Raw genomic sequence first — 16,201 nt, 5'->3', positions numbered from 1 at the left:
GGGTTTCTTTCTTCTTCTCTCCAATTTAATTGACAGTGGAACCTCGGTTTTCGTTATCAAGTCGTTCCAAAAGGTCAGACGAAAAAAGTAACGAACAGAAGCCAAAGTAATTTCTCCCATAGGAAATGATGTACAGTCATCCCTCGTTTATCGCGGTTACTTGGTTCCCGACCGCGATAAGTAAATTGCTGCAAAGTTGAATATTAATAAACTGAATATTTTTATAGTTGGAGAACCTGGAAAACCTGTTTATGACCTTCTAACTGCAGTTTTTAACATGTTCAGAGCCCTACATACATGAAATAACACCCCTATAGTCACCTTTACACTTATATTACCCAATATAGTAGACATAATGATGGAAAATAAACCATTTTAGACATAAATAAGATTAGCATGAACAGCGTGCTTGCTGGTGGCTATTGTCTCATTAGTGTAAAGTTACTGACACCTAAAGACCAGTGTAGAATACTACTCTACTGCCGCTGTTTATGGTTAAGGAGAGATGGCAGCCACTCGTCAGAAGAATCAGGGAGGGCTCTGAGTCACCCGACTCTGAACTGCTTCCGTTGTCGCGCCACATGACTAACGCTAACCACTAGCTTGTCGCTTTGGCTGCCATTGTCAACTTCATTTGTGTCTACGTCACCTACATCACCCATGTCACCTCTATGTTTGGAGATCCACCGCCAGACAAGCTCTGTGACAGTGTTAGCTGCCTGTATTTTTTGTCTCCACTCAATTTCTGCATGTGTTTCGCCTTTTCTCTATCTCAACCCACAATCCGTCTTCTTCATAGACAATCTGTCGCTGCCGGTTGGAGGAAAAGAGAACGGTTGCCCCCTACTGAGACAGAAATACATTGCCTACAAATCAGAAATTCTCACACAAGATGAATAAGACTTTGATCTGTAGCTCCCACGAAAAAAAGCAAAAGACGTCAATAGATGTCTTTGGCATTGAAAGAGTTAAGGACATAAATTAAATGGAAGAAGCCGAACAGTCGTACTTTGTGAAAAGTAACCATCATCCTGCAGCAACCTGTACTGTTTCCGTGCAGATTACTAGCCATCCAGGTCAAGATGCTCGTCATAAATTCAACTGAGGGCAACAGTTGTGTTTCGCAGGTAATTGTTTTGCGTAATCACTTTAACGGATAGCATAGTATAGCTCGTAGAATTCCTGCTCATGCACATTTGCAGCCAAGACATGGAGAAAACGAAGTCCAAAGTCGGTTCTAACGGGCGAATCTAGCAACGCTGGCCGACAGGTTGACAGGTCAACCGGAAAAGCCAAACTTTCACCGCCGTTGAAAGGAGTATAAGCAGAAATGGAAAAATGGAGAAACAGAATGATTTCACTCATCGGACTAATTTGGTGCATGGAAACATACTACGCGTTTTTCACCTTGTTTATCAATTTGCTGGCAATAACAACTTTTTTTTTGGCCCCATGGCAGGTTATTTAGCAGAATGCACTGACAGTGAGTCAGTAGTGCATAGGGTGCTTTGTTTGGGCACTTGCTTTCGCAGAAGAATACAGTACAGGGCACACGGACTAGTTTGTTGCCTCCAATAGTGTACGAATACCATCGCAAAATTTTAAGTCAACATTTTTTATGAAAACCGAATCATACGAAAACAGGGAACATCCGAAAACCAAGGTTTGACTGTATTTATGCGAACACTTAAATTTCAACTTGTCTGAAAAGGAGTAGGACAAAGCTGATCTTATTTAATCCTGCTTATAGTTATGTTTTTCTTTTTTGGGGGAAAAAGGGTTCGGTTTTTGTTTGGAGGGAAACACGGAGAGTTCAAATTCCTCCCGCCCCATGGCTTCTCTCCGTGTTCCGAGGCTCTACTTCCGAAAGTCAACCTGAAGGTAGAACTCTGTCATCAGTACATTTTGGCTGATGACGTCGGCAAGCGAGAGCTCATTGGCCCCATTGAGCCCATCAGTCCAGTTACCTTCACTCCTTCTCCAGTAGATGTTAGCAAGGTAAAGTTCTGTACAGACCTTAAAGCTTGTTATGCTGCATGTAGCTAACTATTTGTTAACCATCACACTCTAATAGGTGGAACTGCCACTGCAATTTGAGGATATCCGGGATAAAATAGCGGAGAATATCCATGAACTGTGGGTAGTGGAAAAGGTCGATCTTGGATGGACACATGGAAATGTAAGGAAGCAACGTTAAAGTTACCCTGCTCACCTTTGTTGTGCTTGCAGTGTGAAGTATTTAGGTTTTTGTGAATAACAGGAGCGAGACGAAGGGAAGAAGCTCAGTCCGTGTCTTGTGGAGTTTTGCAAGCTGCCAGAGCAGGAGAGAAACCAAGGCCTTCACACGGCCCAGAACATCCTCAGGTGGGCACTCTCAACATCATACCATTATTGGAATGATTAGGGATGTACTGTACAGTATTCATCATCATTATTTTCTCTTGTCACTGCAGGACTCTGCTTGCTGTTGGTTTCCACATTGGTTTAAATGGCGAACGCCCAGAGGGGAGCGTCCGCTTTATGAGACTCTCCAGCAAGTATGTATGACTGAAGTTTAATGTTACAGTTGTCCTTTGTTTATCGTCATTAAAGTGGGATTCAATATTAATTAAATGGAATATTTTCTGAGTTAGAGCATAGAAAACCTGTTTATGACCTTCTAAATACTTTTTTTTACCATCTTTAGAACCCTGTACACATAAAATAAAAACCCCTATAGTCACCTTTACACTTATATTACCCAATATAGTCATCCATCTTAGACACATTAGCATGTACCGTGTCGTTCCTGAGGTGGCTATTGTCTCAACAATGTTACTGACAACGTTACTGAGTGACTACTGTAGTGTCGAATACTGCCGCTGTTTGTGGTTAAGGAGAGACTCACAATGCACTTCAATTGTTTTATTAACAAGCAGAGAACACACATGCAGTGAACATTCACACAGGAGCTGCTGTCGGCCACAACTCACGCCAGTCAGTCATGCTCTCGACACTGCTAACACTCAGCTAAACACAGTCAACTATAGCTGGCTGACATCACACATGTCATGCACTTCCCAGGCCCCACCTCTTAACAAGTCACAGATATTGTGCTTGAAAATGCTTAATTTAGGCCAAGAATACATACCATTGCCTTAAATATGTGTTGTTGTTTTTTTTTACTACATTCACTAATACTTTTTTACTAACTACAGAACAGCAATCATTTATTAATTATTTGAAAAACCGCGAGAGGGTGAGGGAGTGATGGTCGAACCACGATGTAGCGAGGGATAACTGTACACCAATTATGATCTCTTTTATACAGGCTTTTTTTTTTTGTCAGGTATGAACAACGCAGTGGATACAGACCAGCACCTGTAGATTCAAGCCAGGTTTTCATAAGTCCCAGCCATGAGGACGCGGTTAACCTTCTGGCAGAGAACGACCATAATGTCTGGGCCAGCGAGCGTATCAAGCAAGGATGGACCTACGGAGCGCAACAGGTTTGTATTGTGCGCTGCATGGGAGAAAGGAGAATCACGTTTGAACACCTGTTGCAGCCCTTATAACATTTTCCTTGCACCAACTTTCTGTGGTGGCACAGACGTAGGTAGTGTTTGTCATTTGTGTTTTGAATGCGCCCATTCAGGAAGCGAAAACAAAGCGGAGCCCAAACCTGGTGCCCTACAGCCTTCTTGATGAAAAGAGTAGGAGAATGGGTCGGAAGGGTGCTCGGGAGGCAGTTTGCACCCTACTTGCCTACGGTTACAGCCTAGAGACCCTCAACCAGCAAAATAGTATGTCATATGTTGACATTCATCAGCATTGTGTTGCAAAATAGCTTGTATTTAACAAGGCCAGAATGCTGAACCATTTTCCTATCGCTGGATAACTTTTCCCTTTTTTTTTTATTGGCTTTGCAGTCATTCTATCAAACGGATGCTTCTTCTGTGATGAGAAGTGCAGAGTGTTCAGAGCTGATAAATCCTACGCTGTAACTCAGGGGAAGTGGTACTTTGAATGTGAGCTTGTCACAGCGGGGAAGATGAGAGTCGGCTGGGCACGGCCGCGCTGCGCACCAGATAAGGAGCTGGGCTCGGATGACCAGGCGTTTGTGTTTGATGGGTTTGAGGTGAGACTTGAATATTCTTAACACGGCCCTGCGATCACAGGACATGCATCTCATTTATTTCTATTTTTCAAAAAGGGGACCAGGGCAGTTTTTCAACTCCATAGTTAGAGCAAAGAAAGCCTGTTTACTACCTTCTACATATGATTTTTAACATTATTAAAGCCCTCTTGATGTTAAATAACACCCCTATAGTCATCTTTACACTCGTATTACCCAATATGATAGATATAATCAGAGAAAATAATAGATTTATATGTTTAAGGCATAAATAATACACATGCTCATGTGTGTTTCACTAATTGTCTTCCGGACATGTGGACAGGAAGTGACGTTGGGGGTTCAGAGTTGAGTTTTACCTTAAATGGGGCCACAGCAGTAGCCCGTGTTATTATTCTGATTATGATTATTATTACTGTGCCTGTTGTGAGATCATTCAAACCTGCAATAACAGCCTGTAGAGCCTGTCACAACGCAATACGTACCGGAAACGCAATCGGTTCTGCGCATGCGAGAGACCTACGTCACTTACTCCTTTAGCACATTTTTACGACAGTACTTCTGCGACGTCACGTGCTGTGGTAGCTACATAAATGGTCAATAATCATACTTCATATATGTAATATATTGGGGGTTTATTTTATTAGTGACTCTTATTAAAAGACTTTACTAGCATGCGGATGTTTCTGTCATCTTATGACATCCACCAAGACTGAACTATGTAAAAACTTAGGCCATGCACGTAGCACAGACATCAACGTCACATCTGGTTTTGAGAGCCTGGTCAGATTTATTGAACACAGCCAGCTAGTGTGTTGTGTCTTTTGTACTTTTTTGCTAGCATGGCTGTGAAATGGGTCTTAATTTGTATTCAACATGGTCTTAAAAAGTCTTAACTTTGACTTGTTGAAACCTGCAGAGACCCTGTAATAAGATATATTATTAGACTTTACACTAATTTGCTTTGTCACCTTCAATGAAAATGTAGCATATATTGACCTACATTGGATTGGTTTTAATGCACAAAATGCATCTGCATCCTTCTCTTTTTCTCAGGGGGGAGTTTGGACAATCCCACTTCCTGCTAACGCAAGCATATGACTATTTAATGGAAGTGTTTCCACTTATCTCGACCTAACGCCACCTCCGCCTGTTGCTTTCAGGCTCTGTGGTGCCATCAAGGCGGCGAGCCCCTGGGACGTGCCTGGCGCAGCGGGGACGTGGTGGGCTGCCTGCTGGACATGGCTGAACGCACCATGATGGTCACGCTCAATGGAGAGCTACTGTTTAATAACCGAGGATCTGAGCTGGCCGCCAGGGACTTTGACATCAGAGATGGTCTTTCAGCAAAAGTTGAATTGATCCAGTCTGCATTCATTGAGCATTTGTAGTCAGTTTTGTGTCTGCATTTTCCCTTCCTGACTTTTCAGGCCTGCTGCCGATCATCAGTGTGGGTGTGAACCAGGTGGGGAGGCTAAACTTTGGCCGCCAAGAGGGCTCTCTGCAGTACTTTACAGCGTGCGGGCTACAGGAGGGTTATGAGCCTTTTGCGGTCTATATGGCTCGAGATCCCTCCCTGTGGATGAGTTGGAAACAGCCTCAGTTTACGTCCATCCTGCCAGATGATCCCAACTTGCAGGTTTCTTTGTACAAACCTTTTAAAAACTAAGAACACTTAACGTCTTCTTATCATGTGTTTAATATGAAGCAAGTTGTAGTTGTTGGTATAAGATTTAGATACAAGCCCCTATGTTGTTCTCAGCAGTGGTTTATTGACAAGACTGATCCTCCTATATCCTTTTTGAATCTCATTCAAGGTCAATAGAGTCAGCGGCTCTACGGATTCCTTATCCAGCTTGAGGGTTTCACAGCGGTTGTTGGCACACCACAGCGGAGGCGGCGAAATGGGCTTTTACCGTCTCAGCATGTCCATCGAGTGTGCCGCCGTCCTCACCAGCCCCGTCGTGGGGGGCCTGGCGCCAGTGGCGTCCAGCTCTTTCTCTCCAGGTTGGCGCACCATCCCATCATGTCATTATAATGTTTTCCTCAGAGGGCACAGAGAATTATTGCATATCTCAATTCTTTGCAGATGTCTGCATTAGATTATCCAATAGTCAGATTTTTTTTTTCTACCCCTGCGTCACGACCTTGAAGAGGCTTAAGCTCCCCGGGGGTGGGTGGGTTGCTGCTGCAATTAATTCCTGTTGTCCTTTTAGGACGGAAAGAGCAGGAGGAGGTGGACTCTGACTTTGAAGTGCTGATGAAGTCGGCCCACAGTTTTGCTACTTCAAGAGATGAGCTGGACTGTAAGGATCACAGCCAAGACAAAACGTCAAGACTGAAGCAACGGTGGGCTGTTGACAGATCACTGAAACCTGAAATTTAGCGGCAGAAATTTGGAGGCATTGTGGTCAAATGTGTTATTTAAACACTTACACTAATAGTGGTGGCTCGCGCCATCTCGGTTCGAGCATTGCTCCCTCACTATCTCGGTTTGTCAAAAGTGTATTCATTAATAAATAATCACTGTTATGTGGTTGACTACGGCCTATTTGCATATTTAAGCAACTGTTATGTATGTTTGGCCTAAATTAAGCATTTTCAAGCATAAAAATGTTCTAAATTAACTAAAATATAAATAGAATTTAAGGCAATATGAGACATTGATGAACTGTAGTCCACACTGGCCACTAGGAGTCACTAGTAACACGCACCAGACTCAATCGCCAATGACAGCCGTTTATTATTTTATAATTATTTACAGGCACAATAATAACATAAATGATAATAAAAATAATAATAATAATAAAAAAATAATAGTCATCATAATAATAACATGGGCTACTGTTGTGGCCGTACTCCAGCTAAAACTCAGCTCTGAATCCCCTGAGTCACTTCCTGTCCTGTATATAGGACACTCACATACAGTACATGCACGTACATACACACACACACACACACACATCCCTTCACTCATCCCACGCCTTCGCCACCACTGCTGGTAGGCGGGGTGCCGAAATACAGCTGCATTTGCTGTGGCGAGCTGGCTGCCAGCATGCGCTGAAATCACCTCCAGTCCCCTTTTTCCCTCCCCTGGTGAAAGACCTCGAGTTCATGTTGTAAAGTGTGTTGCTGAGGTTTTTTTTTTTGCCAGTCCCACACTGTACTCCCCCATACAAGCTTAGTTTGGACTTGTCTTTTTTTTTCCCCCTCCATAATATTGAATCCTACTTTGTGGAAATTCACTTTGTCTTGGAGGGTATTCTGCAAATCGAGTTTAGTGGGTTAGCGAGCTGTGTTGAGTGGAAAGCCGGACTTGCGTGTTCAGCGAAGGTAGCTCTCTTTAGCAGCTGTATCACCATGGTAACTTAGGCTAAACTCATAACCTGGTCGGCTTTCAGCTTAAAATGGGATAAAGTGCCACTGTTTCACTGTTTAGCTAATTCGGAGATGGCGTCACTATTTATTTACAACCTAGGAGGTTCCCGAGGGGACATGGAGAAAAATAAAAATAAAAAAAGGGTTCCATGATGATATTATCCATCTATAAGCGGAATAGATTTTTAGCCGAGTGAATGCGCTAAATATGCTCATGCGAGCACCAGGAATAAAATGCAATATGAAATATTAATAATTAATGTTAGCAGATGTAAATATCACAGGAGTTCTTGCGTGAGTACTCAACCCACTAGTCGTCTTATATTACAACATTTTCTGGAGGAAAAACACTTTGAGGTAGGAAGAATAATATGACATCAAACGCCCCCTTTCATGTTTACGCGCTCTTAGCACAAAGCCGAAAACCGGTCTTGGCAAAGTAAGTTGATAACCACCGTTGAAGTACCGTTCAATATTGTTTGTGGAATTTAGGTTTCTTTGACTTGCATCTTGTGCACAAAGCCTGGGTAGGTTGAGCCACTTTTGCAGAATACCCCCCTGGTTTGGAACCAATTAACTGCGATAAACGAGGGATTGCTGTATGCTAACATGGATTTGTCCATGTCTCTTGAAGAAACCCACACTGATGTTTGTTTGTGTTCTTTAAAGGTTCATGATCAGGAGAACCAAACCAGGCCTGGTCAGCAACAACTCCTCTGCTCGGCTTCTGGAAGACGTCCTCGTTGACAAAGATAACTCTGATCACCTTATTCAAGCCTCAAGAGTAAGAGTCTAATACCGTCCTCTTCTAGTCTCTCATAACAGCTTTATAATGGTACATTTGATGGTTATTATCATTATTTTGGATATCTTTCCTGGTCTTTCTGTTGCAGTATTACTACTCAGTGAGAGTTCTTCCAGGCCAAGAGCCTTTCAATGTGTGGGTGGGCTGGGTCACCGCAGATTTTCATCAGCATGACATGAACTTTGACGCTGACAACAGCTTCACAGTGACCGTCACCCTCGGAGACGACGGCGGCAAAGTCCAGGAGAGGTCAGTGATTTTATAGATGGCTGGATGTGCATATAAATGCAATAAATGCAGTTACTCGTGCTCCATGTTGTTGGCTCAATCCAATGTAAATGGCCAACAAGCTGCCTGATAATGTCAAACCTTTCCACTCCCACAGCGTGAAGAGGAGTAACTGTTACATGGTTTGTGCCGGAGAGGCAACAGGTTTGTCTCGCAGTCGTAGGAGTGCCGGACTAGAAATTGGTTGTTTGATCGACACAGCCACTGGGATGCTGAACTTTACCTCTAGCGGAGTGGAGATGGCCACTTTCTACCAGGTAGTACGCAACACTGGGATTTTTAAATTGTCATATTGTGATAACTGATTACAGTCGTCCCTCGCTACATCGCGGTTCGAACATTGGGCCGTCACTTTATCGCGGAGCTTCAAAAATTAATTAATTAATAAATAATCACTGTTTCATTGTTGAATACAGCCAATTATTAGCAAAAAATATATGTATATTTCATTAAATTCAGTATTTTCAAGCATCAATAAGGCTAAATGAAGTAACTAAATGAACTACAACACAAATTAAAATACAAATACAAGGCACAAGAAGCATTGTATTTGTGAATTTGGTATTCTACATTGGCCACTAGGTGTCAATATTTGAAACACATACTAGACGTGATAGCCAGAACAGGCATTTATTGCGGGTTTAAATGATCTCGCAACAATTAATAATCACATTATCATGATAATAATTACACAGATCTGCTGTTGGATCCATAACCCGCAACAAGCTAAAACTCAACTCTGAACTTCTGACGTCACTTCCTGTCATCCACAAATCTGTCCGCCCACCACTCAGGTCCCCTAGGGAACACATTTACTGTGACACACACAAGTTTACGTCTTACATGGCTTATTTACTCTTATTATGTCTACTACATTGGATAATACGAATGTAAAGTCATTTAAAGCTGCCAGTACAATAGCCATCGCAGGAAGGGTACTGTTGTGGCCGCACTCCAGCTAAAACTCAACTCTGAATCCCCGACATCACTTCCTGCCCACAGGTCCGGAAGACATTTATTGAAGCACACACACGAGCACGAGTTTTGTTGATGCCTTTATTTTCTTTGACTATATCTATTATATTGGGTAATACGAGTGTAAAGGTGACTGTAAAGGTGTTATTGTATGTCTAGAGGGCTCGAATAATGTTTTTAAAAATTATGTCGAAGGTCGTAAACAGGTTTTCTATTCTGTAAATACAAAAATATGAACTTTGATTTTATAATAATAATATTATTTTGATTCTGGTGAGTGTGTGTGAAGTGTTGCATTTTGTGAATGAATCAGGTGGAGGCCGGTACAAAGCTGTTTCCCGCTGTCTTCATCAAGCCAACCACCAGCAACATGTTCCAGTTTGAACTGGGACGCATCAAGGTAACAGAATCCCGTGAAAGGCAATGTAACACCATCGGCGCTCACTACAGACCTCCATTAACACCAGTCAGCATCCCCAAACACAATACACACATCCCGGTGGTGTTGTTCCCTCCTTGGCTGAGGCTAATAGCTGTTAATTCAATTCTGCAACTCTGTTAACCATGATGAAAGGAGGACACATTGGTCGCAAACCATTAGAATTGACGGTTATGACCTGAGCAGAATGAAAAATGAGATTTTCATCCCATTTTATATGGTAAGGTTATCATCAGTTGTCATGGTGCTTACTTTACGAAGGTGAATACGCACTGACTTTCGGCAGTGTTTATCAGTATTTCCCCCAAAGTGGATAGGATTTAGAGAAGGGTGTCAATACACTGGCACCTCTGAATAGAGAGCTGTAAAACTTAAAAGCAGCTTAGGGAGTCATGTGAAACAGGGTACCCTCCTAATGCGTTACTTTTACATTTAATGCAATGCTTCCCTGTCTTCCCAACCACCCAGAATACGATGCCGCTGTCAGCCGGTTTACTTCGCAGCCTACGAACGACATCCATGCCTCAGTGCCCGCCCAGGTTTCAGGTCCAGCATCTGAGCCGGGCGTTGTGGACCCGAATGCCAGACAGAACATTAAACGTGATGATCGATCGTCCAGATGACAGCCACGGCTGGAGAGTGCAATGCCTTGAGCCTCTTCAAGTCATGACACTTCAAATCCCTGAAGAAAACAGGTCTGAAGTGAAGGTTTTTTTTTTTTTCTTTTACCCCTGTCCTGTCCAGCCTTTAAGGCAGATAGAATTGTAGATGTAAATGCCCTCTAGTGCTCAACAGTTTTACTCTGCCAGGGAGAAGTGTGATATATACTTCCCCTGTTATACAGAATTTATTTGACTTAGATGCTTGTTATTAAGCAAATTTGGAGCGACCGGACCGGAGCAGGAGGGGACAGAGAAGAAGAGAAAAGAAAAGAGGATAAGAGGGGGACAAAAAAAATAAAATAAGATAGAGATAAGGACAACAGCAGCAACAACAATTGTGACAACAAGTACAGAACAACAGAAACATACAGGACTACATCAGCAAATAAAATGTCTGTGACTACTATGAAGACCCTGACGGAAAGGACAAAATAATATCAACAACCACAATGAGAATGTTGCATTGAAACAGTCACACATAATAGTAGTCATGAAATGATGAACTATGATAGTGATCACAAAGTGAAGTGAAGGATTTGAATTACGTGTGGTGCCTTGGTTAACGTCATTAACTCATTCAATACCAGCCATTTTTCAAAATTCAACTCCTTCAGTAGCGGCCATTTTAGACGATTTTGACTGATCTTTCAAGGCACACAGAATATTGTGTTCTATGGCTATATAAACATGTTGTGCTCTACGGCTATGTAAACATGGGACCTACTAAAAGAAAGATTAGACTCCCATCTTTAGTCATAAACAAAACGTTTGTTTCAACCTATTTCCGTTCTGTAGTAATCAGCAGTAGAACATAGGTAAGTTTCAGGGAAATATCAGTTCCCAACAAAAAAAGGGAGAAAAAAACGCTTTTTGTGAAAAGATACATTTCAAGCAGAACTTTCACTTTGACACATTTTTTTGCTTTTTTGACAGGTCAATAAACAACACAAAAAAGGCTTGTTTTACATCAAAATAACAATTTATTTACAAATATAATACCATGAGCTATTTCAGTTTTTCACATTTGGGACTAAACTATGTGTGTGTGCATGCATTAAAATTTCCCTAAAATGTGTAACCTTCTGCATGCTACACTCCTCCAGGCTCTCTCACTTCCTCCTTGCCCTCGAGTGTGTTCATACATGCAAAAGATCCAGCTGCTGTAAAATACATAAAAGAATTATGTTCACGTTCAATTCCACCATGGATTCCAGTCTTAAAATATATTTTGTTGGAAACTCATTTGTCCAGCAGATCAACATACGTTAGTCAAAAGCAAACAAGCACCACCACACGGAGGTGGGACACAGCGCGGCCGTGTGTTCTTTACGTACCTCTGAAATGACGACGGTCTTCTCTTTAAGCCGTAAAATTGAGGTCTTGCACCCTTGTCTCGGTACGGTCCATGACCTTTCTCTTTTGTGTGTTCCGTGTGTCTGTTACGTTGTGTATCTCTCTCTGGCAGCAGCAACTCTGACGTAAACGAACGCTGTTGCCTTAAAAATGGTGCTCGCGGCCCACAGACCATTGCGGGATCACGTGCAAGTATAGCAGGATTTCGTCTTGGGCGAGTGATCCAAGATGGCGGCATAAACAAACAAAATTGTAATAAAAAATTTTGGATGTTAACTGAACAACCCGCTAACCGGGGCGGACGTTAACCGAGGTACTACTGTATTTACACATGCAGATCTGATATTGATCAATGATTACGTTTTATGACGTTAGGTGTGTGGACATTTTGGAGCTGTCCGAACTTGAGGACCTGTTGACTTTCCAGTACCATACCCTCCTGCTTTACTGTGCCGTGTGTGCGCTTGGCAACACAAGAGTTTGCCATGCCATCTGTAGCCATGTGGACCAGTCCCAAGTCCTTCACGCCATCCAGAATCCCCATCTGCATGGCCTGCTCCGTTCTGCGTTTTACCAGCTTCTTGTCCAGGTGTGTGTGTGTGTGTGTGTGTGTGTGTGTGTGTGTTTATTGGGAATGAATTTTCATGTTTTTTTGGTCTTTTTTAGGTTCACCTCAGCAGCTACACCACTGCATGCCTCATGATGAACCATGAATACATTGTGCCCATGACAGACCAAACCAGAGACATCACCCTTTATTCAAGTCTTGACGAGAGGAAACTTCCTTTGGGCATCCCAAGCATTAGGGGAAGCACGTCTCTTAAACCACGCATGCAGTTCTCCAGGCCTTGTTTTGTCAGGAGTGATGGGTTGGAATGGGAAATAGCCTGTAGTGACAGTCCAGAACCTCCTCTTGATATATTGAAGAGCCTCACAGTGGAGATGCTGACTGCAGCCGTGTGGGATGTGCATTGGGGTGTTAGAGACCCTACAGGGGGCAGTATAGAGCTTCTGCTGGTTCCTCTCATCAAATTGTTCAGCACCCTTCTGATAATGGGGGTGCTGACTGATGAGGACCTGGCCAAGGTCATCAAACTGATGGAACCCGGAGTCTTCTTTGTGGAGGAAGAAGATGGAAAAGATGATCCAAAACAGGGACTGCTGCAAATGAAACTTCCAGAAACGGTCAAACTTGAGGTGATCTCACACACGCACACACACACACACACACACACACACACACACACACTGTTATTTATTTTTTTTCATAATCCATCCGCACAAACTGATTTGTTTACCTCTTTCCCTCCAGCTCTGCAACGTGCTGACCTACCTGTGTGATATCCAGGTGCGCCACAGGGTAGAAGCTGTGGTTGGCTTCTCGGAAAATTTTGTGACTCAGCTGCAGGAGAACCAGCGCTTCCGCTACAAACAAGTCATGCAGGCGCTCAACATGTCGGCTGCCCTCACTGCACGCAAGACGAAGGAGTTCCGCTCGCCTCCACAAGAGCAGGTTGAATGACTCACACTAGTTTATACTTCTTTTAGGCTGCGTTGGCTCGTGTCATATGTGGTTTGATGAAGAGGAGCACTGATGCATTTGTTCTGCTAGTATGGAAGTGTGAACACCTCCATCCGTGCCCTGGTCAGTACCGAGACCGCTTGAGAGATGGTCGGCTTGCAAGCGAACTCCGGTGCGGTTCGGTTCTCTTGAGCTCAAACGTGACTCCTACATGGAGCAAAGACATGGACCCCTGTTAAAATGGCAGCAAAAAAGCATGCAGAAATGACAAAATGGAAGACGGGGTGCACAAACTTTTTCCATGGAGGGCGGCATACTGAAAAATTAAGGCTTGGATGGGCCACTTCTAAGAAGTCACATACTATATTTTAAGAAAAAAACAGCCTGCATCTCAGCTTTCTGATATACGTGGAAAAGCCTATCATTAGTATCAACTTTGTCTCCATAATTACACTTTTACAAATATTTCAACATTTACATTTCCTTTTTCTTGTAACGTTATGACTTGATTCCTATTTATCCTCGTAATATTCTAGCTTTTTCGCAACCTAATTTTCCAAAAATTGCAACATTATTTTTGTTTTATTTAGTTTCTCGTAAACTGACGACTTCAGAAAATAACAGCTTTTTTCTTTTAATATTTCAACTTGAACTTTAATTGTATCTGTAATGTAATTAGTTTATTGTTTATTTTTAAATAATTGTTTTTTCATCATTTTGCAACCTAATTCTTGTAAAATTGCACCTTTTTTCTTGTAATATTGTGACTTTTTTGTTATTTCTCATAACATGACGACTTTATAAAATAACAGCTTTTTCTTAAATTGTTAAACTTTAATTTATTAATTTTAATTTATGTATTATTTATTTTTGATTTTTTTAAAATTATGTTTTGTCTCAAAATATTTCAATTTAATTACTGTAAAATGACTGCTATTTTTTATTTTTGCTGGAGTTTATTGTAATGTTATGCCTTTATTGCCATGATGTATAGACTTTATTCACAAAATAATAATAATATATAATATAATAATAATAATAATATAATTTTTTTCGCAACATAATTTTTCAATTATTGCAACTCTATTTTTTGTTTTATTTTGTTTCTCATAACATGATGACTTTAGAAAATAATGGCATTTTTAATAATGGCATAATTCAACTTTATTTTATTTGTAATGTAATTAATTAATTCATTTTATTTTTAATTTTATTTATTATTTATATTAATGTTTTTTTCTGAAAATATTACAACTTAATACTTAATTCTTGTAAAATTACTGCAGGTTTTTTTTCTATTTTTGCTGCAGTTTTTTTGTTTTTATTTATTTTATTTTTTTTAGAATGTGCCATTGGCTGATTAAAATAAAAGCCGCAGGCCGCACTTTGGACACCCCTTGATGAAAGAGAACATGCGGTGGAAGTGCTGTCTCTCTGCTGTGCTCTCTCCTGATTACATAACAGCACTTTTGAAAAAATATAATTTAGAAGCTTTTTGTCAAATTTAAGCTGGTAAATATAAATATAAATATAAATATAAATATAAATATAAATAATAGTCTACATAATCAACCCAGCAGACGGCATTTTAGTTAGGTCTTTGCTCTGCAGCCTTTGGTCCCATGAAAAACATACTGAACAACAAGTGTGAACATAGCCTTAGTCTTTTATTTTCCCAAGTTCTCATTTTAACAGTGACATTCTTGTTTTGTTTGTTTACGCCAGATCAACATGCTTCTGAGTTTCAGAGACGGTGACCAGCCAGAGAACTGCCCATGCCCGGCGGAAACCCGACAGCTCCTGCAAGACTTCCACCATCTTCTGAACACGCACTGCGGTCGTATCCCCTGTTTTATATTCCCGCGCTTCATTATTCATCCTCACTGAGCCCTGGAAAATTTAGAAGAAGCTATGAGAAGGCGCTTACCGTGATTATCTGTCAGCGAGACTCATTTTTATTTGACTGCTCTTTGTGCAGGGATTGAATTGGACGGCGCCTCGGATGAGGGCGAGTCAGCTGAGTTGTCAGTGAAAGATCAACTCTTCAGCCTTGCGGCAAGAGTTCTCGGACAGAAGAGGGCGGCTGTAGAAGTGGAGGCTAATAGACCACAGAGCCCCAGTAAGTACGTGTGTAGTTAGAAGGTGAGTCTGGGTGTAAAAATGAAAGGAGACACACAATACATTTTTAAAATTTTGTGTATCGTTGCACCCCTAATTTACAGTCATTCACAGTCATTTTGTTGTATGTAATGAGTTGCCTAGCCCTTGGTCAGGGACAGCGACAATCGATTGGCCCCCTTGTCATATAGTAGAAGTTGCACTTCCTTCCTTAAACTCGACTTTTCTTACCTGTTGTTCCCATTTTTCAGAGTTCCTCCAGATGTTAATATCAGAAACAATGCTGCACTGGGCCCAAGAGACTGAGATGGAGGACCCCGGCTTGATCAGGGCTGTCTTCTCACTGCTGCACCGCCAGTATCAGGGCCTGGGTGGGCAAATGGCGGCCCCTCTTTCCAAAGCTTACACGATCAGCCAAGCTTCGGTGGAAGACACCATGACCTTGCTGTCCTCACTGGGTCAAATCCGCTCGTTACTCAGTGTTCGAATGGGGAAAGAAGAGGAAAAGTTGATGATCAGGCGACTCGGGTAAGAGCAGATTATGCTG

At 41.8% G+C, this 16,201-nt stretch overlaps 1 protein-coding gene across 13 annotated transcripts in view; it reads left to right on the top strand.

Moving 5' to 3' along the window:
• The window catches only part of ryr2b (ryanodine receptor 2b (cardiac)), a 105,019-nt gene that overhangs the window by 15,413 nt on the left and 73,405 nt on the right, over nt 1–16,201 (top strand). For all 13 annotated transcript variants that reach the window (XM_054798385.1, XM_054798387.1, XM_054798386.1 and 10 more), the window contains 22 exons: nt 1,779–1,998; nt 2,075–2,179; nt 2,261–2,364; nt 2,454–2,537; nt 3,329–3,488; nt 3,635–3,782; nt 3,909–4,117; nt 5,278–5,452; nt 5,545–5,753; nt 5,932–6,121; nt 6,331–6,463; nt 8,162–8,276; nt 8,386–8,546; nt 8,683–8,842; nt 9,874–9,960; nt 10,468–10,694; nt 12,390–12,603; nt 12,681–13,211; nt 13,327–13,527; nt 15,262–15,373; nt 15,515–15,655; nt 15,906–16,182. In XM_054798385.1, coding sequence (XP_054654360.1) covers nt 1,779–1,998; nt 2,075–2,179; nt 2,261–2,364; nt 2,454–2,537; nt 3,329–3,488; nt 3,635–3,782; nt 3,909–4,117; nt 5,278–5,452; nt 5,545–5,753; nt 5,932–6,121; nt 6,331–6,463; nt 8,162–8,276; nt 8,386–8,546; nt 8,683–8,842; nt 9,874–9,960; nt 10,468–10,694; nt 12,390–12,603; nt 12,681–13,211; nt 13,327–13,527; nt 15,262–15,373; nt 15,515–15,655; nt 15,906–16,182 — 3,963 coding nt within the window. The remainder of the gene's footprint in view (nt 1–1,778; nt 1,999–2,074; nt 2,180–2,260; nt 2,365–2,453; nt 2,538–3,328; nt 3,489–3,634; nt 3,783–3,908; nt 4,118–5,277; nt 5,453–5,544; nt 5,754–5,931; nt 6,122–6,330; nt 6,464–8,161; nt 8,277–8,385; nt 8,547–8,682; nt 8,843–9,873; nt 9,961–10,467; nt 10,695–12,389; nt 12,604–12,680; nt 13,212–13,326; nt 13,528–15,261; nt 15,374–15,514; nt 15,656–15,905; nt 16,183–16,201) is intronic.

This window comes from Dunckerocampus dactyliophorus, chromosome 14, assembly GCF_027744805.1.
Source record: "Dunckerocampus dactyliophorus isolate RoL2022-P2 chromosome 14, RoL_Ddac_1.1, whole genome shotgun sequence".
In the NCBI taxonomy this organism is placed as follows: domain Eukaryota; kingdom Metazoa; phylum Chordata; class Actinopteri; order Syngnathiformes; family Syngnathidae; genus Dunckerocampus; species Dunckerocampus dactyliophorus.
This window is presented reverse-complemented; position numbering and strand designations above follow the sequence as displayed.